The following is a 23957-nucleotide window of genomic DNA, read 5'->3' as shown; positions in this document are numbered from 1 at the left end:
CCATTGTGGGACTATCCAACCTCTGATTGTGTAAGCCAGTCTAATAACTTCCCTCTCATATATGCATTCTATTGGTTCTGTTCCTCTGAAGAACCCTAATACAAGTGTGATATATACATAGCATAGAATATTATTTAGCCTTCAAAAAGAAAATTCTGATATGTTACAACCTGGTTTGAATCTTGAGAACATTTATGCTAAGTGAAATAAGATAGTCACAAAGACAAACACTGAATGATTCCACTTATATTGTAAGGGTAAAAGAAATTGAAGTTAAAGCGTAAAAGTTAAAGGGTAAAAGACCGGGTGTTGTAAAAGTTTCTAAGCTGCAAGGTCTGAGTTAAAATGTAAAGGAGGTATTGTTAGGTTTCTATGCTACCTGCAAAACCTGAAATTTCTGTAGCTGTTAAGACAATGCTTAGAACCGCCCAGTAAATATTTCCCCTGACTGCTTGGTTATTTAATAACTGAAGGGCTCTGTGTAACTGGTCACGTAGTCCTCTAGGCCCTAAAACCAATCAGTTTGAACGTGTACCCCGTTTAGAAATGACCTATCACTCCAGCCTGACCTGTTCCCGCCAATGAATGAACTAATCATGTTTAGGAGTTGTTGTTCAATTTTCCTGCGCCTCATGATGATTTGTTCTGATGTATACAAAGCCCTCCGCCCTCCCCAAAAAGTGTACTTAAGCAGTGCTCAGCCCCTGCTCGGGCTCTGGGCTGCTTTCCCTTCTTGAGTGGGCACGCAGCCCCAGCATGCTGGTTCAATAAATCCCCTTCTGCCAATTGCATGAGTGGTCACTTGGTGGTCTCTTTCTACGACGTTTCGCGGGACCCTTACAATATGAGATACCTAGAATAGTTAGATTTATAGAGACAAAGAATGATGGTTTCCAGGGTTTGGGGAAAGGGAGGAATGGGAAATTATTGTTTAACAGGTACATGGTTGGTTTTGCAAGATTTGAAAAGAGTTCTGAAGGATGGTGTTGATGGCTGGGTTAACTGTGAATATACTTAGTGCCACTGAACTGTACCCTTAAAAATGGCCAAGACGGTAAATTTTATGTGAATTTTAATTTAGAAAATTATAATAGTAAGCAATGTGCAAAGGTAGTGAATCACATACCAGATTTTAACACACTTTTTGTTCAAAACTCGTCATCTCCTCTTTGGAGAGTTTCCGGATGTTGTGAGGCCAGCAGTTCAAGGCAAAACTTATTTCCAAACCTCCCACTTGTCTCACAACTATCATCATTTATTATCCCCCATTATAATATATATATATAATATATATATTATATATATAAATATATATAGTATATATATAAATATATATATATAATATATTATATATATATATTATATATATATATATATATATATATATATATATATATATTTTTTTTTTTTTTTTTCCAAACTTGATTTACGGTTTTATTGCAAATGTTATACATTCGAACTTATTTTTTAAAAAGCTAATAGTAACAAAATACGCTTGGTGTCCGTTTTCTATATCGGGTTTCCAGGCAGGATCTCATTTGTTGAAGGGACTAGGTAAAAGCCAAGTCCTGGCCTAAAACCAAAGCGCAGAGGCCCGCCCCGCCCCCTCGGCGGGGCCAATCAGCGGCGCGCGCGGGAGGGACGCCCAGTCGCCGGCCGAGTGAGTCGATGAGGAGGCGCGCGGAAGCCCTTAGCGGCGGGGAAGGTTATCCTCGTTCCCTCGCTGGCCTGGCAGGTGGTGTCAAGCTGGAGAGGCAGGTGGGATTCCCCGGACGTGAGTCCCCGCGGTCGGGTATGTCTGTACGGCCGGCGGGGCTGCGGGTTCCTCCTGGCGGGTCCTGCGGGCTCGCGGCGTGGACGCCCGGGAGGCCGCAGGCATCCCCCGGGGCGGGGGCCCTCGCCCTCCGCTGTGCCTCTGGGACCTGGGGGTGACTTCCGAGCTCCGGGTTTGCCCGGATGGGCGAGTGCCTGCCTGTCACCTCCCGGGCCAGCGGGGTGCCTCACGTCCCTCTCTGGCTGCTCGGGAGTGCTGGGCGGCCTAGGCAAAAGGCACCGGCCAGTGCCAGCGAGACCCGAGCAGACGTTGTTGGCGTCTGTTTTTTTGTTTTCCTGGAAGCTTGAAGCATAATTGGAACCAACACTGTCTGCAGAATAGTTGGGATTTAGTTGTAGTCAATATTTTAAGACTCTCAAGCGTGAATAAAAATTTAAAGATGCTATAAGCCTGAATGTTTATGGGTGGTGAAGAGCAATTCAAGTGTTCTCTGGCAGTGATTATGAAAGCGCGGTCCCCAGACTGGCTTCATTGTCATTTGGAAACTTCTTAGAAAGGCAGCTTCTCAAGTTTGAGAGCCCTGAGTCCAAGGAACTAAAACACACGCGAAGTGAATTGCAATCCCCAGATTTTAATGCCTTGATATTTCTAGGCTATTACAGAATTTGCCTGTACTTAGGATATACCCAAGTTGGCCCTGCCTTTCCCATTACACCTGTAAACTCGTTGAAATTAAAGACTTGTGCAGATTTCCCCTTGGTGACTGGCTTTCCTTGTAGCTCTTCAGTCTAGTGGCTCCTGTTAAAGCCGGCCCTAAAGTTTTCTGGGATGTAGAAATGTGGATCCATTCCTAGTATTATTTTTCCCTTTCCCCTCACTTCCTCTTGTATGTACTTTTGTATTACTCTGAGGGTCTCCTTCCATTTCCATGCAATTTCCCTTCTCTCTCCCTTTCCCTCCCACCTCTCATCCCTGTTTAGTGTTAATCTTCTTCTCATGCTCTTCGTCCCTACTCTGTTCTTAGTTACTCTCCTTATATCAAAGAAGACATTTGGCATTTGTTTTTTAGGGATTGGCTAGCTTCACTTAGCATAATCTGCTCTAATGCCATCCATTTCCCTGTAAATTCTATGATTTTGTCATTTTTTAATGCAGAGTAATACTCCATTGTGTATAAATGCCACATTTTTTTTTATCCATTCATCTATTGAAGGGCATCTAGGTTGGTTCCACACAGAACACAACAGACACTAGTATGGCAATATGTAAATCAATGGATGTGTAACTGATGTGATTCTGCAATCTGTATATGGGGTAAAAATGGGAGCTCATAACCCACTTGAATCAAAGTGTGAAATATGATATATCAAGAACTATGTAATGTTTTGAACAGCCAACAATAAAAAATTAAAAAAAAAAAAAAAAGAAATGTGGATCCAACAGTTCCTCCACTCCACCCCAAGATCCTAACCTCTCTGAGAAACAAACCCTTTTAGGGTCACTAGCATTTTTGTCCTGACTACTTAACTAGCCCTGTGACTTTGGGCAAATTATGTGTTTTCCTAATCCATAAAATGAAGATGGTAGCAAATACTTCCCAGAGTTTTATAGAGGATTAAATGAATGAATGTATGTACCAGATACTAACAAAATATTACCTACTTGTAATATTGTACTTGTATGTACTTTTAATATTAATACCAAAACCTGAGGCAGATGGTAAAAATGGAGGCAAGGAAGGAGCCATGGAAAGACACAGGTGCCATCATTAAACTAAACCAACTTAGGATGGTTACTTTTGCTGAATACTTTGCTATTCACAGTGATCTGTCAGCATCTGATCTGTGGCATCACCAGAAGCTTGTTAGAAATGCAGAATCTCAAACCCATCTCAGTATTACTGAATCAGAGTCTCTCTCTCTCTCTCTCTCTCTCTCTCTCTCTCTCTCTCTCTCTAAGTTCCTCAGTGGGTTTAGATGCAGCTTTCATGGGGGGAAGTGTGAGCTGAATTGTAATATTTGTCAAGAATTTCCAGCCTTCGGGGCTGGGGATGTGGCTCAAGCGGTAGCGCCCTCGCCTGGCATGGGTGCGGCCCAGGTTCAATCCTCAGCACCACATACAAACAAAGATGTGTGTCTGCCGATAACTAAAAAATAAATATTAAAAAAAAAAAAAAGAATTTCCAGCCCTAAATTAGTGACCATGGGATTCTGGCAGGAGAGAATCTTGAATTTCCAGCAAATTCTAGTGGGTTCCTCTGGCTTTCCTTTTTTTTTTTTTTTTTTAGTAGATAGTACTGGAGATTGAACCCAGGGGTGCTTTATTACAGAGCTACAGCTCCAGTCCTTTTTTTTTTTTATGTTTTTATTTTAAGACAGATTCTTGTTAAGTTGCTGAGGCTTGAATTTGGTGATCCTCCTGCTACAGCCTCCCAAGTCACTGGGATTGCAGGATTACTGCAGGCTCCCTACTGTATCTTGTTTTCACTGAAGCTATTCTGCCTTCATCTTTTTCTGTAAAAATTCTCCCAGTCCTTTAAGGCTCAGAACTTTATACTGGACTATAATAACTTATACTTGCCTGGCTTTTTATGGGTAGTCATGAAAACATCTACTAGATTTTGGGGGGAGGGGAGTGTGTGTGCCAGGGATTAAACTCAGGGGCATTGGACCACTGAGCCACATCCCCAGCCCTATTTTGTATTTTTTTTAGAGAAGGGTCTCACTGAGTTGTTTAGCACCTCCCCATTGCTGAGGCTGGCTTTGAACTCTCAATCCTTCTCCCTCAGCCTCCCCAGCTGCTGGGATTACAGATGTGTGTCATTGTTCCTGCCTTACCTCTGCTTGATTTTAAAACTCTAGAAAGAGATCTTGTTTCCTTTATTTTTATTCATTTTTTTACCTTCCTCTAACCCAGGCACACTGTTCATATTATTTAAGAAATGTTTGTTAAATTTTTCTAATTTGTAAACATTTTTAATTTTTATATTTTATTTTTTGTTTCTGAGTTAAAAACCTATGAAAAATAGAGAATTTTTAAAGAATCATATATCCTATTTTCTATGTGGTTTGAAATGAATATTAGTGTGAAAATGGCTTATAATTTTACTTTTTGGATTTTATATCATTTTTTGTTTTTCTGGTGCTAGGGATTGAACCCAGGGCCTTATGCCTGCTTGGAAAGCACTCTACCTGCTGAGCTACATCCCTAGCCCACTTTTTGGGTTTTAAATATGTCTCAAAATTTATTTTGTTGTATGACTCCAGCCTGAGAGATTCTTATTTAATTAGTCTGGAATGTGACTAGAACATTAGGAGTTTTAGAAGCTCCTCAGGTGATTCCAGTGTATAACCATTGTTGAGAACACCTGTGCTAATGGAAAAACCAGGTCAACAAAGGGATAATTTCATTCATTTTTTTATGCTAAAAGAATAAACAAGATTTTATTGTTTTTTTTGTTTATTTTATTTAAAGGAGCGTATTTAATTCAGGCTAGCATTACTTTTATTTTTTATAACTAGTCTATAAGCTGTTCATGGCCAGAGCCCAAGCCTTTCTTGGGGTTCCTTACCTTACATAGAGCAGATATATAGATAGACTGTCCAATAGAATTTTATTTGCTGATGGAAATGTTCTGTATATTCAGTGTCTAATATAATGTGGCAATGAAAATGAAAAATTCATTTCTTCATTCACACTAGCTACATTTCAGTTGTTCTATAGGCACATGTGGCTGATGATTACTGGGAAGTATTAAACAGAGGAGATACTGTTTAAATTATTTGTTTATGCAGAGACTTAGGTGAGGCTGGTTATTTCATACTTATCATTTGTTTAAAAAATTGGGGAGAGAGGTTTGGTTTACTTTTTAGCAACTGTTTTGAGCTGTGTAAGTTAAGTTAATGTTTAAGATAACGTTTTCTGAATAGTAACCAAGGAAAGTTCACTCATTTAATAGGCTTTATTTTTTATTCTAAAATTGGGCAACACTTCATTCCATAGAATAAGTGTTCTCTAGCCTTCTAAACCTACCATTCAGTTGGTTGTTTCAGTATATTCAGATATGTCCAACTATCACCATAATGTTAGAACATTTTTTCATTGCTTATACCCTTTCTTTCTGATTCCTCTATAACCTCATATGCCCAGCCTTAAGCATACATTTTTCTACTCTTGGGGTTGGGGATGTAGCTCAGTGGTAGAGCTACATTGTCAAGCATTGTCTAGCACTTGTGACACCTGAGTTGGATCCCCAGCACTGCAAAACAAAGCAACCATTAATCTACTTTTTGTCACTATGTAATTGCCTATTCTGGACATTTTGTACAAATGGAATTAATAATATGTGGTTTTGTGACTGGTTTTTATATAGCATGACATTTTCAAGGTTCAATCATATTGTAGCATATTGTTCAATCATATTGAAGTACTTCATTTCTTTTTATAGCTAAGCAATATTCTACCGAATGGTTCTTCCTCATTTTATTTACCCATTCAGGTTGCTGGAAGTTTGTGTTGTTTCCACTTTTTGGCTATCTTGAAAATGTGGCTTTTTTTTTCATTTCTCTTGGGTATTTACTAGGAGTGGAACTGCTGGGCCATATGGAAAATATCTATTTTCTTAGCCCAATGAGAATGTTTGTACTTTCCTTGGTTACTATCCAGAAAATGTTATCTTTTTAAAAATATATATATTTTTAGTTGTAGTTGGACACAATAACTTTATTTTATTTATTTATTTTTATATGGTGCTGAGGATCCAATCCAGCGTCTCACATGTGCTAGGTGAGCGCTCTACCGCTGAGCCACAACCCCAGTCCCCAGAAAATGTTATCTTAAACATTAAAAAGAAGTAGCTTTTATTACAAAACAATTTACTTTTAAAATAATTATATTCATTACATCTTTTTTTACAAGTTTTTTTTTTAGTCTTATACAAGATGCTGTATCCTTTGCTCTTTTGTGAATGTCTGTTGCTGATAACTGGTTATGCTCATGATGACGACTGGATTGACCCTACAGACATGCTTAACTATGATGCTGCTTCAGGAACAATGAGAAAATCTCAGGTATGAAAAAAGTGTGTGTGTGTGTGGGGGGGGGGGGGGCTATCAGCCCTGTGATGGAAATAGTCCATTTTTATTGCTGTTTTGCACAGAGCCATTAGAGGTGGGTATCAATGATTAATAGCCATGCAGAATATCTTCCTCATACTCTTAATCTAAGATTATTTCAAACCTACCTTATTTCTGTTTTGAATTTGAAAAAAATTTTGTAAAGCCCATTAAGCAACAAGCCAATTTGATTTTAGTTCTTAGTGTGTACATTTGAGACCTTTACTTTTTTGGTAGTTCAATACAAATAAAGAATATGAGGAACAAAGTCACGATGAAGTAAAAATTTTAGTCTTCACTAAATGAAGGTTTTTTTGTACAACTGAATTATAAATAAAATCTCTTTCTACTTGGTTTTAGGTGGTGAAAAATAGTATGTCAGATAAAAAGGATATCAGTCCTGACTTGTCATATGCTGATGAAATGTCAGAATGTTATCGCAGACTCGATTATTTAACTCATAAGGTTAGATTTTTTCCTATTCATGAATTTTATATTATTTTTATTAAGTCACTATTTTCCTGTGTTTCTTGTTTTTTTTTTTATGCTCTTCAATTTGTGTGTATGAGATTTTCCTTTAGTCTTAGTTTTTCTAATAGTATTTTTGAATTTTTATTATAACATTTATTGTGTTGTAATTATTTCTTCACCAAACTATAAACTTGTTGGCACTAGGAATGCATTTTATCCATCTTAATTCTGTTTCACCTGTCATAGTGGTAGGCCATAGTAGATGCACAACAGATGTAGCAGTTGTAGAAACTGGCCTATTACTATTTTATAAACGAGAGAGTTACTCTCAGAAATGCAAAGAAAAAAATATATATACTTTGTTATGGCAACCCTAGAAAACTAATACAGATTTCTTCAGACATAAAAAGATTGAAATAATTTATAACCCATGGACTACAAATGTTAAAGAAGTTTGACTATAGTAAGAAAAGGTATGAATAAAAACAATGGTGAGCCCAAGAATTGATCAAACATATTAATAGATTTAATCAACTACTCATAGTAAAAATTAAAAAATTTTTTTGTTACATTTTGTTATAATTTAGTGTAGGGTAGCTATTCTTTCTGAAGTGGTGTTTATTTGATTTTATTTTTCAAGTGGGGTTTATACAAAAGAATAGAAGATTGTTAAGGAGTTTGAGTGTATACATTATTTGCTGTGGGAACCACCCTCTGTTGGTTGTGTAGGCAGAGTGAACAGCTGGCAGTGTGGAGAGGGCTTGGAATAGAGATGGAGAAGGAGAAGGTGGTTGTGAGATCATGGGGGTTTGCTAAAGACTCAGAATGATACATTGACAAGGGTGAAGAGATGAGACAAGTGTGAAACTTATGAGGTAAAGTAGATAAATGTTGGTAACAGGGAAAAAGGAAAATAAGGAACAGGGAGGAGCTAGAGTACAGTTTCCAGCTTGAGAACAGGGGCATTTGTTAATTGAGATCCAGATTTATCACAGTTTAGACCTATAAATACCTGGTGTGGTTCTTATCAAGTGTGAATATTGCCTCTTCTGAATGCTGCTGAAGGAGTGCTTGGATAAAATTTGCTTCAGTTTAGGTATGTTTTGTGGTGTGGTAAGCTAGCTTGGTTGCACTATAAGAAATGCAAATTCCTTTTTAAAGAAAATTTTTATTCCATTGTTTGTGAGTTTGTCTCAAACATTGTAAAAATACCATTGATAAAGTCTTTGTCCTTGTTATTTTTGTTTTTGTTTTGTAGAATTGGGGATCAAACCCAAGGCCTCGTGCATGCTAGGCAGACATTCAAACACTAAGCTATATTCCAAACCCCATTGAGTTTTTGTTAAGCAAAAAACAAGTTAAGATCTAAAAAATAAAATGGTTTATGAACCTTGCCTTGAAAGCAGATGAAACTGCCACATGATTTCTATCCTAACTCTGTGTGTGTTGCTCAGTTATTAAGTTTATCAGCTGAAGCTACTGAACTCATGGTCCACATTCAGTTAAAAATCATAAATTGGTTATCAAAGTTAAATGTAAAATATCCACTACCCTCACTCAGCAACTTATCCACTGTGGTGATGTTAAGCTAAATTTAGAAGTCCGTTCTAATGAAGAATTATGTACTAAAGGGTTGACATGTATAGAATACCCTGGAAAAGCCGTGATTTCTGTCTCCTTCATATCCCATGTAGTAGGATGGGGATGGTCACTTGCTGACCAGTATATTCAGTAAATTTTTTGCTATGTCCTTCATTTCATTTGGCTTCATCCTGTTTCTCTCTTTGTGTCTCTTTATCCCCTCCTACTCACTCACTCACTTTATTTATATGTTTGTATGTAATCCTTCCTCTGCTCCTTCCTTCTCTCTCATTAAATCATTTCTTTGACATTAGAAGGAGGTGGATTGGTACAGATACTGTGCTTGTGGGTCTCTGCTTCCTTATTCCATAATCTTCAGCTTTTAAAATTGCTGAAAGGCAGCAAAAAACTGCCTTTGTTGCTTACTGCCATTTGTAAAGAGAGCCCACAGGAAGTAGGCAATCTCTATACTGTAATGCAGCTAATTAATACAAATTTGATAAAAATAATGAGCTCCTTGGATTTTGATGGTATCTCCAGGCTAGTAACTTGACCCTTAGGTTAAATTTTAGTGCTAATTATTGAATTTATTGTATAATTACAGATTGATGAGTGTGAAAAGAAAAAGAGGGAAGACTATGAAAGTCAAAGCAATCCTGTCTTTAGGAGATACTTAAATAAGATTTTAATTGAAGCTGGAAAGCTTGGACTTGTGAGTATTTGATGGTGTGATACTACTAATTCACCATAGTAGACACGTTATTTATTTCATAAAATATAAAGACCTCACTCACCTTTTCTCAGAAACTGTTAAGAAAATTAAAAGTACACTCCTGCTTTGTAGTGGTTTGGTGGAATGCAAGCTGTGCAGAACCACTTTTATTTTTCTTTGAGCTCATAAGGATTTCCTAACTCTGCTCTGTTGTATCACCAGTTGAGGTGAGAGGTGGAGCGACCCACTTAATGTTTTCTACCATTTCCCTGCTTTCTTAGTGAAGTAATGTAAGATATATTGAGGAAATGAAAAAATCTATTTTAAGTAGTTTTTTTCCTTGATATTTACGGTAGTAGTTATTTCTTTGTAGAACTGTGTATCATGCACATGCACATATTATTTGTAGTGTTAAGATTTTTACTGTTTGAGTTTGGTGGTGGTGGTGGTGGGGATTGAATGCAAGGCCTTGTGCATGCAAGGCAAGTGAGTTGCCATTGAACTACACCCTCAGCCAGAAATTTCCAGTTTTTAGAATCACTGTTTTTTACTTTGGAGAGTATGTCACTTTTCATTGCTGTGACCAAAATACCAGAGAACAACATCTTAGTTGAGGAAAAATTTATTTGTGCTGACAATTTCAGAGGTTCAATTCATGGTCAGCTGGTGTCCTGAGGTGAGGCAGAAGGGCACTGCAGAGGAAAGCTATCCAGCTCATGGCAGCTGGGAAGCAGAGAGGAGAAGGGGCTGTGGGGAGATTAACCTTTCCAGGGCATGCACCCAGTGACCTCCCTTCTCCAACCACACCTACTTGCCCACAGTTACCACTCAGTCCATTCAAACTATGATGCACCCATTAGAGTACAGCTCTCACAATCTAATCACTATATCTCCTAATAATCCTGCACTAACACAGGTGTTTTGGGGGGGCATCTTATATTCAAATTATAATGAGGAGTGAAAACATCAACAAAACTTTTAATTCTTTTATATCACTTACAAGCCTAAATTTCAAGCACATAGACATTTTTCCCTACTGTGTATACCATCAGAATTGGTCTGGAAAGTTGTAGGTCAGACTTTTATTTTGGCCTGGCCATCATCTCCAACCACTAGAAGTGGTCACAGGCAGACACCTAAAAATGTAGGGTTCTTGCTTCAACATAGGACAGACTAACCAAACTTGCCAGACACTGTCCTCCTGGTTTAGTCAGGAATGGTTAAGAGGGAAAGAATATTAGATGAATAATTTAAATACCTTATTTTGGAAGTGTAAGAGCAACCATTCTCCTTCCTATGGAACAGCCTAGAATGAGAAAACAAATGGAGCCAAAAAATACCTAAGATGGAGATACTTGGAAATACTAGGTTCCTAATTTTAAAAAAATGTTAATCTTAACTAGTGATAGCTTTTTCATACTTTCTGATGATTTGTGATAGTATGTCATTTGGTTTTTTTATATTTACTTTTTATTATCTGTATTTACTCTTGTAAAAGAAAAGGGAATTTGCTCTTATTGTTAGCTTTCTGTTTTTATTATAAAATATCTAAGATAATTGGCTTATAAAGAGAAAGGATTTATTTTGGCTTATAGTTTTGAAGGTTCTAATAGATCTATTGATTTGGGGCTCTGGTGGATGTTCCAGATGATAATGACTGGGAGAGTGTGGTGAAGTAATCTGTCACCTCATGTCCAGAAAGCAAAGGAAAGAGGAAGGGGCCAAGTCCCACAAGCCCCATCAAGGATATATCTCCAGTGATCTAACTTCCTCCCACTAGGCCCCACCTCCTAAAGGTACCTACCCTCTCCCTATAGTTACCCCAGAGACCAAGCCTCCACACATGGACCCTTAGAGAGGAATTTAGCATCCAAACTCTAGTATGTATTATAATTGGTTAATGAATGTAAAATGTTGTTCACAGTGATTTTGCTAAGCTGAATTCACATTAATATAGTGATAAATATTCAAGGAAACCTATTATTTTTCTACTTTTTGAGATCCCTTTTATTTATCTTATTGAACTATTGCAAATTTTAAGCTATCTGATAATTGTCAACAAATGGAAAGTCATAAACTGAATTATAAGACAGTCAATCCTCATTATTTGCATATTTCATATTTATTAATTTACCTATTCACTAAAATGTGTGACCCCCAAATCAGTACTTGAGGTGTTTTTGTGATCATTTTTGGACATGTGCAGAGTAGCAAGAAGTCTGTTATGCTCGTTCCCACACTGAGGTGACAAGGCAACAAAAGTTAGCGCTCATACTGCAAACCACTGTCTTTTTTCTTCCCATATTTAGTGTAGTCTGTTTTTTGCTATAATTTTTGCACTTCTTATGGCTATATGGAAGGTTAATTTTGTTGTTTAAAATGTACTCTCAAAAATAATGTCAAAGTGCTGTCTAGTGTTTCTAAATGGAAGAAGGCTGTGATATGCCTTACAGAGAAAATGTTGGAGAGGTTTCCTTCAGGTGTGAGTTATAGAGTGTTGACTGTGTTCAGTGGTAATGATCCAGTAGTATTTATTAAGAGAGGTTTCACAGAAACATATAAAACAAAGTTTTATAACATATTTTATTGGTTGATGAAAATGTTTTGACCACAGGTTTGCACCTAGCCCTGTATTTCTTACAGGAGTAGTGGTTCATTAATTATTGATTAGTGTTTAAGGTGACTTTTTAGAACATAAGTACTGCAGGTAACAAGAATCAACTGCACTTTAATAAAATTCGTAGTGTTTTTCTTACATAGAGTTCTGTAATTTTTAAATAGTTTACACATATATTAACTTTGTTTTTTTGTTGGCTTGGAGTCAGACAAGTGGATATTATTTTCTTATATATGTGAAATATTGCACACTATAGTTTTTTTTGGCAGTGATGGGAATCAAAGTAAATTGATTATAAGTTTAGTTCCAAATTGATATTCATCTTAAAGTTGTACTGTAATAATATTATATAATAGTAAAATTCTCATATTGTTTGTTTTTTTTTTTGGTACGTTTAATTCAGCCTGATGAAAACAAAGATGACATGCATTATGATGCTGAGATTATCCTTAAGAGACAAACCTTATTAGAAATACAGAAGTTTCTCAGTGGGGAGGAATGGAAACCAGGAGCGCTGGATGATGCCTTAAGTGATATTTTAATTAATTTTAAGTTTCATGATTTTGAAACATGGAAGTGGCGATTTGAAGATTCCTTTGGAGTGGATCCATATAATGTATTCATGGTAAGATGGAATTTAGGGTGATGTAATTACATTTCCTTTTTAAAATTACCTTCAAAATGCCACTGTAATTATGTGAAGTACCTATACTTAGCCACTCATGCTGCAGAAAATGAACAAGCACCAAAATTGTACATAGGATTTTGTGATTTTTGAGTCCAAGTCTTTTGCTTTTACTGATATTAGCATTTTCTGGTGGGGAAGACAGCTTGGCAGATTCTGATTTCCACTTCCTCTTTTTTTAAGGTACTTCTGTGTCTGCTCTGCATCGTGGTATTAGTAGCTACTGAGCTGTGGACTCGTGTGCGTTGGTATACCCAATTGAAACGTGTTTTTTTCATCAGTTTTCTCTTGAGTTTGGGATGGAATTGGATGTACTTATATAAGGTACTAAATAGGCGGAGAGTTTAAACATTTTTGGGTGTAAATTCATAATATAATTCACTTTGAGCAGTCTTGCCTCAGATGTGGGATAAAGGCAATGATTGGACCTGGTCAGCCATGGGAGGAATTATATTGGCAATTCTTAGGCATTTATTATTTTTTTGGAAGGTCCTTGATGGGTTAGTGCAGAAAAAGTAAAGTCCTGATTTTGATAACCCAGTTACTATTGGGTAGCATCTGGAGAAGTAAGCAGCACAGAACTAGGTGAACATATTTTAAAAACTCTTATATAGGTAATTTGGAGTAAATCCTTTTATTCTTTGTTAGAAATGATACCAAAATATCATGATTTGTAAAAAGTTAGGTTATTTTCTGAATATAAAAATAGTATTCAGGGGCTGGGGCTGTGGTTCAGCAGTAGAGCACTTGCCTAGCATGTGCAAGGTGTTGGGTTCGATTCTCAGCACCACATAAAAATAAATAAATGAAATAAAAGGTATTGTGTCCAACTACAACTAAAAAATATGTATTAAAAATTGGTATTCAGAATGTTCATGGTAGAGAATTTAGAAAATACAAAGATAAATTATTCATAAGTATATACAATTATAGGTGAATTAAAAATAACCTCTCAATATTTTCAGGTATTTCCAATCCTGTTTCAAATTTTAATAATATTTCAAAATTGGAATTATACTATTTATATAAATTTAAAAGAACCACTACTGTGGCTATCAAAACAGCATAATTGGGCTGGGGTTGTGGCTTAGTGGTAGAGCTCTCATCTTTTTTTTTTTTTTAAAGAGAGAATTTTTTAATATTTTTTAGTTTTCGGTGGACACAACATCTTTGTTTTATTTTTATGTGGTGCTGAGGTTCGAACCCCGCACCCCACGCATGCCAGGCGAGCGCACTACTGCTTGAGCCACATCCCCAGCCCTAGAGCTCTCATTTTGTGTGTGAAGCACCAGGTTCGATCCTCAGCACCACATAAAGATAAATAAATAAAATAAAGGTATTGTGTCCATCTTCAACTAAAAAAAATTTTTTTTTTTAAAATAGCATAATCACTGGAGAAAAGTTTAGAGCTTTCTGGAAGAATCAGTCAGGTAAACAGGTACTTCTAGTCAATTAGCCTAATGAAATCATGTGATATATTGCCTTAACTGTTCTAATTTCTGTAGCATCTAGAACTAATTATTTACAAATTAAATACCAAGGACTAATTATTTACAAATTAAGTACCAAGAAAGATTGTTGGGTTTAGTATTATTGTTTCAGTGATTTCCCATGGATTTTGATTTGTGAAAGTTCTACAGCTGTATCTAGGTATCTGTGGGGGGTTGGGTCTATAACACCCCACAGATAACAAAATTTGCAGATGATCAAATTCCTTAAAGTAAAATATTATTTTATCTTTTATCATGAAATATAAAAGAACAGGAGATGTAATCTTTTAGTTTGGATAGCTTTATTTTCAGACATGGCAAATTAATTTTTAAAACAATCTAATTTTTAAAACTAATTTTTAAAACAATCTTTTTTTCTTTTGGTATCAGGGATTGAACCCAGGGGCACTCAACCACTGAGCTACATGCCCATCCCTTTTTTATATTATATTTAGAGACAGGGTCTTGCTGAGTTGTGGAGGGCCTCGCTAAGTTGCTAAGGCTGGCTTTGAACTTGTGATCCTCCTGCCTCTGCCTCCTGAGCCCACTGGGATTACAAGCATGGGAAAACAATCTTTTTAAATAAAGTTTTTTTTTAAATAAAGTTTTTTTCCTTCATGTTTACATACAAAGAAGGCAATGGTATCTTTTTTTTTTTTTTAATGTTTTATTTTATAGTACTGGGATCAAACCCAGGGTCTTGAGCATGCTATGCAAGTGTTATCCCAGTGAACTACATTCCTACTCGCTGTAGTTCTTTTTTTTTTTTTTTTTTTTTTAAAGAGAGAGAGTCTAGAGAGAGAGAGAGAGAGAATTTTTAATATTTATTTTTTAGTTTTCGGTGGACACAACATCTTTGTTTGTATGTGGTGCTGAGGATCGAACCCGGGCCGCACGCATGCCAGGCAAGCGTGCTACCACTTGAGCCACATCCCCGGCCCTCGCTGTAGTTCTTTATCCTTGCTTATTAAGACTGCTTTTCCATGAGCTGAAAATGGCTGTTGTTTAAAATAACATTTTTTTTCCTAATAAGAAAATTTTAACAGTCTGGTTTAGAATGTTGAAGACACCTTGAACCAAGGTTTATTGGGTGTGGAAGCATAGCACTCACTGTCAGCAGCCTTTCATGGTTCCCTTTGGTGTTGCTCAGGTAGCTTTTGCACAGCATCAGGCTGATGTTGCCAAGATGGAGCCATTAAACAATGTGTGTGCAGAGAAGATGGATTGGACTGGAAGTCTCTGGGGTATGGTATTTGTTCATTTGTCCCTATTTTGAATAGAATTTCTGGGAATGAGAGGAAAATACTAAACATCACAATGAAAATGATGAAAAGCCAGAGAAGGCTTTCTGTGACTGAATTTTTAATACCAGAAAAACATTCAAGAGGGTTTTAGGTTTAAATGTAGTGACTTTGGGACTCATGTAATAGGTCACAGGGAAGGAATAGAAATTGTATATATGTTAGTTCTGATATTATCTGACTTCCTTCATTAAACTGAAGGATCTTATGTTCACTAAATCCCCTTGTCCTTAGCACAGTGTCTAGTACTTTCTAGGTCCTCAAGAGGTGGTTTTCAACAGAAGTCTGTTGAATAAGTGAATGAATGTATATATAAACTATATCCATCTTAGCTCTAACCTCCTTATATTGACTTACAAAATCTTATATTATAGCTTTACTGATATTTAAGTATAGGAAATTATTTTTTATTCTTACAGATTTTTCTAAACACTCTCACTTATCATGTTGACCACCTTTAGGTGTCTATAGCTAGCACTTGGAATGGTTTAATGTTCAAAGGCACTTTGTAAGTGCAAATCCATAAAGACTGACAGAGAATAGAATCTCAGTAGATTCTACCAGTGGGTTCCACAGTTAATGTTTAGATAACAAAATGTTGTGGTATCTAAACCAATTCAATTGCTTTTACTTGCTTTAGGAGATAGGAAAATGCCTTCTCCAGGGCAGACTCATTTCCAAGTGTATCTAAGATTGCTTTGGGAAAACTAATATTCTGCTTTATTTTGTAAAAACAGCAAAAACTGACTTTTTAAATTGAAATCTTATTGAGATAATTGTAGATTCACAAGTAGTTGTAAGGACTAAAGCCTGTGTACCCCTTACCTATTTTCTCCCAATGGTAACATTATCTGATCCAATATCAGAGCCAGGATATTGACTTTGATACAGTCCATCATCTTATTCAGACTTCTTTAATATTACTTGAACTTATTTGTATATATAAAAACCATCTAGTTATTTACCTTTTAGAAATTTTATAAAGTATAATTTTTTGTCTCCATAAGACTTGTGTAATTTGAATGGATTTCTTAATATGATTTTGGATATAAGATGAAAAAATTTAAATGAGTATTATAGGGTATTTATTTACAATTTAAAATAATTGAACATTGACTGGTTGGTGGGCAAGGAGGATCAAAACCAAAATATTTGTGAATGGAATGCAACTGTTCATTTATTTTAGTGATTTAGTGTTTGTCTGTTTCTCTAAATAGAATGGTTTAGAAGTTCATGGACCTATAAGGATGACCCATGCCAAAAATACTATGAGATCTTATTAGTCAACCCTATTTGGTTGGTTCCACCAACAAAGGTATAGAATATATTTTGTAAAGATTACTTGTACAAAGTATGTCAAAATCCCTTATATTTATAAAAATTTGTATTTTTTAGTCATTCTTGTTAATAAGCCTTTGTTCTTGAAAAAAACTCCAATTACATAGTAATTTTCACATTAAAGGCGGGATATGGGGCTGGGGTTATGGCTCAGTGGTAGAGCACTCGCCTTGCATGTGCAAGGCCCTGGGTTCGATTAGCACCACAAAAAATAAATAAAATAAAGTTATTGTGTACAACTACAAAAAATAAATATTAAATAAAAGGTGGGATATAACAGCATTTTAATTTACATAACGTCAGCCTTAGTACACAGTAAATTTTGGCTTATTGTATGTGTCTCATTCCTCTGAGGAAAAGGTTAATTTATTGCTTTTATCTTTTATTTTAGGCATTGGCAGTTACATTCACCAACTTTGTGACAGAGCCATTAAAACACATTGGAAAAGGAACTGGTGAATTTATTAAAGCGCTCATGAAGGAAATTCCAGTGATACTTCAGATTCCCGTGTTGATAATTATGACATTGGCTGTCCTGGTTAGTATGTTAGCACTATTGGTATTTAACAGGATTTGCAGAAAAAAAGGTAATTATAAAATTATTAGGTATCCTTGATGTAAATCAGGCTAAGTCATGCTTAATAGTATCAGAGGTGATTTTTAAATACATATTTATTAATATTTCATGTATATTCCCCTAAACAAGGAAGTGGTTTTCTGGTTTATAAATGTCATAGCAGTGATTTAGAATAAGAACCTCTTTAATTTTGTTTTTTAAAGTCTGAATTAGTATACAGGAAATTGATTATTTCCTCTTTGAGAAAGGGAGCCGCCTTATTTCAGTCTGAGTTTTTGCAGCATTGAGAAAGGAAGAGCATTGGGCTTGCAACAAAATTAGGAATGTGGAAAAAGCGGGTGTACTGGAAAACAGTTTGGGGGAATCTAAGAGCACTTGTTTAAGACTATTGCTTGTCATTCATCCAGTCTGTCCGTTTTTTTGGTGGTTGATTTTCAGCCACTGTCCCCCAAAATGCGTTTATCACATAGAACAAAAAAAAGAGTTCAGAAGTGCCATGGGAAATTCTTATTCCTAAGGACACAAAATTTACTATGCTATATTCAATTTGAAATTGTTTCTTTTGGTTTTGTTTTTTCCTTGTGATTATAGGATTCCTTGGGTTATAGGTGTGGTTTAGTTAGGAGACATTAATTCTGTAGTAGTAATTTAGTTTCTAAAACTGAAACTGTGAGAAAAGATGCATCATTCCTTGTTCTTTCATCTGCTCCCTGAGAAAAGTTATACTGACTTTCATTGCTTCTATCTTCAAATAGTAGTGTAGGTCCAGTAGAGAGATTTTTCACATTCTTTGTTCTCAGGACTCCTTTTGCGTTTTTTTAAAGGCAGAAGATGAGAAAAAAGTTCCTGTTTATAGGGTTATGTTTATTGATATTTCCTTTATTAGGAAATAAAATTGAGAAATTTAAAAAATACAAGCCCACATCCTGTGAGTTATCTCAATTTTATTTCCTCTAGAAGACTTCACTGTACATTCATGAGAGAACAGTGAAAAGACAAATGATGTCCTTTTATTATGAAAAGTTTTGACTTCACAGATCCCCTGGAAAAAGTCTGAGGAAGTGCCACACTTTGCGAACTACTGTCTAGTTTTGCCCATGGAATGAAAATCAAAATCTTTTGAATTTTAGGTGTCGAGTTTGTATTTGTAAATGTTAAACCTACAAGAGAGTGTTTACATAATGACATACAATTTTAAATATTTTTCAGCATATGTCATGTGACAGATTTGAATATGGACACATGAGCAGTTATCAGATAAATAGAACTTTCTTTAAAATTATAGGCCTGAATTTGTCCTTGTAGGATACAAATTCAATCAAAATGTATCTAGTTGATTAAAATTTCTGCTTAATGTTGAATGATTCATGAAATTTTATTGGCTAATCTGGCCTGTAACAAAGAAGAAGTCTGTAATAAAAACATGAAATGAATATTTATGTCTATAAATGTTAGATCATTTTGTTAGCATCCTGAATAAAATAGCTCATAACTTCATTAGTCAGTCATCAGGTTCTCAGGAAAATTTATTTCTTTTCCTTACAGAGTTTTTGCTATGGTGTTGGAAAATCAGTTAATGTACTGAGACATTTAGGTGGTCCTGAGAGAGAACCTCCGCGAGCACTTCATCCAAGTGATAGAAGATGGCAGAAGGAAATTGATTATAGACATCCTGGTGGAGCAGCAGGTGATGGAGATTTCTATTATAGGGGCCAAGCTGGCTCCATTGAGAAAGGCCCTTATGACAAAACATATGAGGGTAGAAGAGATGTTTTGAGAGAGAGAGATGTTGACTTGAGATTTCAGACTGACAACAAGAGCCCTGAAGTGCTCCGGGCGTTTGATTTACCAGACACAGAGGCACAAGAGCATCCCGAGGTGGTACCGAGTGTAAGTCAGTGATTGTTTATTTTGCTGTCCCTTCATATTAGGCATAAATGCTTCTTATAGAGCTTTTGATGTAGTGTTTTTACCCTTCGTTGTTATAAATTATAGCATTAGTGATATAATTAGTCACTTTCTCTTCCTTTTTTTGGTCGTAAGTTAGTCCAGCTTCCTCAGAATAAATAAGATTTAATTTTTACCTTAAATACTATTTAGTGGTAGTTTATTAGGACAGATGGTAGTTCATATGAAAATTCATAGGAAACCAACAAGTGAGCATGACTGAAATTTCTGCCTTTGAAGAAATCAAAGAGAAGGCCTCTTAGAGCACTAGGGAACTGGCAATAGAGCTCTGAAGGCCTGGCTGGTGGAAGAACAGGCTGGGGAGGAATCAAAAGGCTTACTTTTCCAACTCTTTGATTTCGGTGGCTGGCTAGACTTTTTTTTTGGTCTGCAGAATGGTGATTGTTAGTAGTTATTTAAAAGGACATTTCCATTTCTTTGAGAAAGGAATTGATACTGTTATTTGCAAAGTTTAAGTTGTAGTTGTAAACTTTGAGAGAGCTTTAAGCCAAGTAGAAACTAGAAAATTGTAATCTCTTTTGCCATAGGGGTCTTTATAAAAATATACATATCTACATGAATTTAGAAAACCTAGGATGCTCCTTCCAGCTTTTATAGTTAATGAATTCTTCAGTGACATTCCCTCTCACTTAAAGGGAAAGCCAGTTACCCCAGTGGCATAGGGGCCTCCCTGCCCTGCCCCACATGCACAGCCACACTGGTTATCAGTTCTCCTTCCATGCTCAACACTATCTTAGCCGCAAGAGCTCCTGACTGTTCCTTTAACCTCAAGTCCTTGTACATGCTGCTTAACATCTAAATTTAAACTGCAGTCTACTGTCTGTCCTACCTCACTTCTAGCACATAGCTAGTTTCTCATAATGTATCATACTTTTGATTTGTTGCCTGATTCTCTCCCCAACCTAAAGGTAAATTCTAGTAAGAACAGTTTTTGTGAGCAGTATCTTATTCTGACTGTATCTCTAGCACCTAGAACTTAATACATGCTCAGTAAATATTTTAGAATGAATGATTCTCATCAGATAAGAAGAGTTAGCAATATTGGTGACCAATTCTCTTAAACTCCTATAAATGTCAGTCTTCCAGTCTGTGAGGCTTACTTAACCTTTATATTACTAGAATTCAGCTCTGAAACCATGTTTCTAAGTAAGAACTTGTTTGGTATGTTTGGTTACTAAAACTTCACATTATATTAATTAAAAAGTTAAAATGTGATTCTATGGTACTTTACAGCATAAATCACCTATTTTGGATACAAAACCAAAAGAAACTGGTGGAATCCCAGGAGAAAGCACTCTGACAGGAAGCAGTCATTCTGCTAAGTCTGTGTCTGGCCAAGAGGTATCAGAGACTGTAGAAGACTCACCCGCAGTGTCCAAGCCTCAGCTGAAGACTGGAGCTGAAGATAGCCCCCAGGAAGGTGGCACACGTGGCCCAGAAAGAACTGCGACTGAAGCATGTGGAAAGGATCCCTCTGGTAGCCTGTGTGGCTAGAGGATCACAGACACAGGTCACAGCTCTGAAGTCTTGAATTTTGTAAAGTATGCTCTTAACTCTTCCCACCTGAGTATTCACTCTTCCCACCTGAGTATTCTGATGATTATAACAAAAGTGCCAGTGTAATCATTCATACATTTAGTGACAATCAGAATTAACACATTCATATATATAAACTTCTGTTTAATTTCATCCACGTCTATTTGATGTTAAGATAGATCTCACGAAGTTTTGAAGTGTTAATTTTGGGACAAGGGCTCATAGAATTTACATTTTTAAATGAATGTTATAGCTAAGAGTATGTGCTAGATAATTAAGGTGACTGACTTAGGGGACATTGAGAAATCTTAAAGAGTTTTAGGAATTTATAGGAACCTGCTAACTGAAGTGTATGTGGCCGAGTAGAAATTCTGTAATATTACTTCGTTGGCAGAATTTATTAGTTCTGCATTAGAGTTTCCAAAATAATAGGTTCTTTAAAGATTATTTTTAAGGGAAGTCCACTTATGTTCACCCTTTTTGCACTCCAGCATCTTAATGCAGCCTCAGAGTATGCATGAACAGCGTCAGTCCTACTGACACCTCAGTTTTTCTCTAAGTCACCCACAGATGAGTATGACTTTGTGAGTTCATCCCTCCTATACCTAGTACTGGGCCTGCTTCCTCCTCACACCTTTGACTTTATGCTTCACTAAGACAGAGCTGAAGATTGTCAGGGGAATTTAGATAACATAGCTTGCTGTATCAGTAAGCTCAGTTTTATACCATTAGCAGTCTTTGAGAATGGCTTTATTCTTTTCCTACCAAATGAAGTGCATAAGCTTTATAAGACCTATTTTCCTTATTCAGAATCCCAGCATTTGTCACTCTTAGATAGTACACTAGTCTGTTTATTTTATAGCAAACCATATTGTCTTGGTTATATGAATTTCTAATTTTTTACAGATCTCTACATAGAGGAGAGCACTATGATAAGTAGAATAGGGTGTTTTCCTTAACCACAGATAGGTCAGTCAACATTTTGTTTCTAAGCAACATTTCAAATTAACATTTTTTTCAGTCAACATCTAAAATTAGTTTTCTTGATTTTAAAAAGCATTCTTCCTTTTAAATCTTTCTAAAAAGCTGTTCATAAAGTGTGTCCATGTCTCTGGTTTCCCAAATATTCAGCTATTCATTGTTTTAACCATATTCATGTAAGTTATATTCAGCTGCTTTCCAAAAATGGTAAGTCAGGAAAAAAAAATCTTAAAATTTATTTCAGGAAAAAAGATATATTCAAAGAAGTCTATAAATTTTACATGTAATGCAGACTACCCCATTTTTGGCTCCTAAAAGTGTTAAAAATTAAATTGCATGAAACAATTTAATTTTATATATTAATATTTTCTAGATAACATTATAAGCATCTTTAGTACTAATGGTCAGAAAGGAGTCTTTTTTTTTCCCAAGAAAACAAAAAGAATTTTATATTAACACAGGAGGGTGGGGCTGTAGCTCAGTGGTAGAGCACTTGACTACTATACATAATGCCCTGGGTTTGATCCTTAGCATTGCCAAAAATAAAAAACATAGCAAGCATGTAACAAGTGAAGTAGTGAAAGAATACCTGCCGTTTCAAATAGATTTATGAACATCTATGCATAAAAAGTAGTCCTCTCTGGGGAGTAGACCTGATTGGTGAGTGTGATCTGATTCTGAAGAGAAGTGAATACCTCCGGTTATAGACTGTAAGTGCTTGCACTCCTGACTGCTTTCAATCAATCCAAACTTGGAATACTTTTTTTAAAAAAATATTTACAATTTCATCTTTGCATTCTTTCATTACAGATATCCATTTGGGGATGAAATCTACTTTGACAGCAAAGCAACATGCTACTGCTGTTGATTACAGAAGTTCAGGGAAGACTTTATTAAAGCAAATTGAAGGCCAGTTTATCACCACAGGAGAGACAAGGTTTATTTTATTAACTAGCCAATATTTGTTATTGAAATTAGGGTCTGAAGTAGCAAGCTTTTAAGAAAATCAGAATGCAGTAGATAGCTGTTAAAAGCAGTTTTAAAAATGGAATAGCTGATGAAGCTTACAGGGTCTAAGAAACACTGTGTACACAATAAACACTTATTTTTACATTATTGTGGTTTGGCATGCCATCTTTAATAAATGAGTTTTCCTTTAATAAAAAACTCCTGCATAAAACATATCTGCAGTTTTTTAAATGATGGTATTCAGGATATCATACCTTATATATAACTTATGAAACTAATGTAATCCTGGCTTTAACCTAATGTGTTTGACAAAATTCCTGTGTGACTGTAAGGTAAGAAAATCGTTCTTCTCTTTTGAGCTCTTAATATAATTCCAGGCTGTGACTGTGTAACTTTTTTTTTATTTTAACAATGGCCATTTTAGAGAAGTGGGTCTCACTTTTGCCCACCAGAATCATCTGACTTTGTGAGAAAAGAGACAGACCCAGGTGCCATCTGTTTTTGTGGAATCAGAAGCAACCAGAGTTGAATAAGTTCTATCAGTTTGTTCCAGGGGTAGGTGTTCGTATTCTGTGATTCCTCCTCAGTCCAGGCTGTGCTCTGTTGCTTCCTTGACTTTGCTGCACTTATTTATCTATTATGTATCTTTATAAACTACATTCAGTCTATGCGCTGAGGGCAGTGTTTGAGGACAGCCAAGGTCTTAACTCATGTCTTTCATGCTTCATTTTTTTCTCTTCCATTTTTTTTTATTGGTGCATTATAGTTGTACATAATGATGGGATTTGTTGTTACATATTTGTACATGAACACAATATAACAACATAATTTGGCCAGCATCAC

The 23957-nt window shown here is 36.0% G+C and overlaps 1 protein-coding gene across 6 annotated transcripts; it reads left to right on the top strand.

Moving 5' to 3' along the window:
• The first annotated feature begins 1663 nt into the window (after positions 1–1663).
• Clcc1 (chloride channel CLIC like 1) lies at positions 1664–23261 on the top strand. Of its 6 annotated transcripts, XM_027922062.3 has the most exons (12): positions 1664–1792; positions 6692–6843; positions 7249–7353; positions 9545–9652; positions 12673–12894; positions 13138–13278; positions 15595–15688; positions 16963–17060; positions 17475–17621; positions 19206–19550; positions 20862–21138; positions 22956–23261. In XM_027922062.3, exons 1-11 carry the CDS (start codon positions 1669–1671, stop codon positions 21120–21122), a joined length of 1797 nt encoding a protein of 598 aa, XP_027777863.2. In that variant the 5' UTR covers positions 1664–1668; the 3' UTR covers positions 21123–21138; positions 22956–23261. The 6 variants fall into 6 exon arrangements, with proteins under 6 accessions (XP_027777863.2, XP_071474239.1, XP_071474238.1 ...); XM_071618138.1 differs by having other exon boundaries at positions 6704–6843; positions 20862–23261; XM_071618137.1 differs by having other exon boundaries at positions 20862–23261.
• Positions 23262–23957: the final 696 nt, after the last annotated feature.

Source organism: Marmota flaviventris, chromosome 10 (genome assembly GCF_047511675.1).
Source record: "Marmota flaviventris isolate mMarFla1 chromosome 10, mMarFla1.hap1, whole genome shotgun sequence".
NCBI lineage: Eukaryota > Metazoa > Chordata > Mammalia > Rodentia > Sciuridae > Marmota > Marmota flaviventris.
Note: the sequence above shows the minus strand (reverse complement) of the source record. Positions and strands in the feature narration are given on the sequence as shown.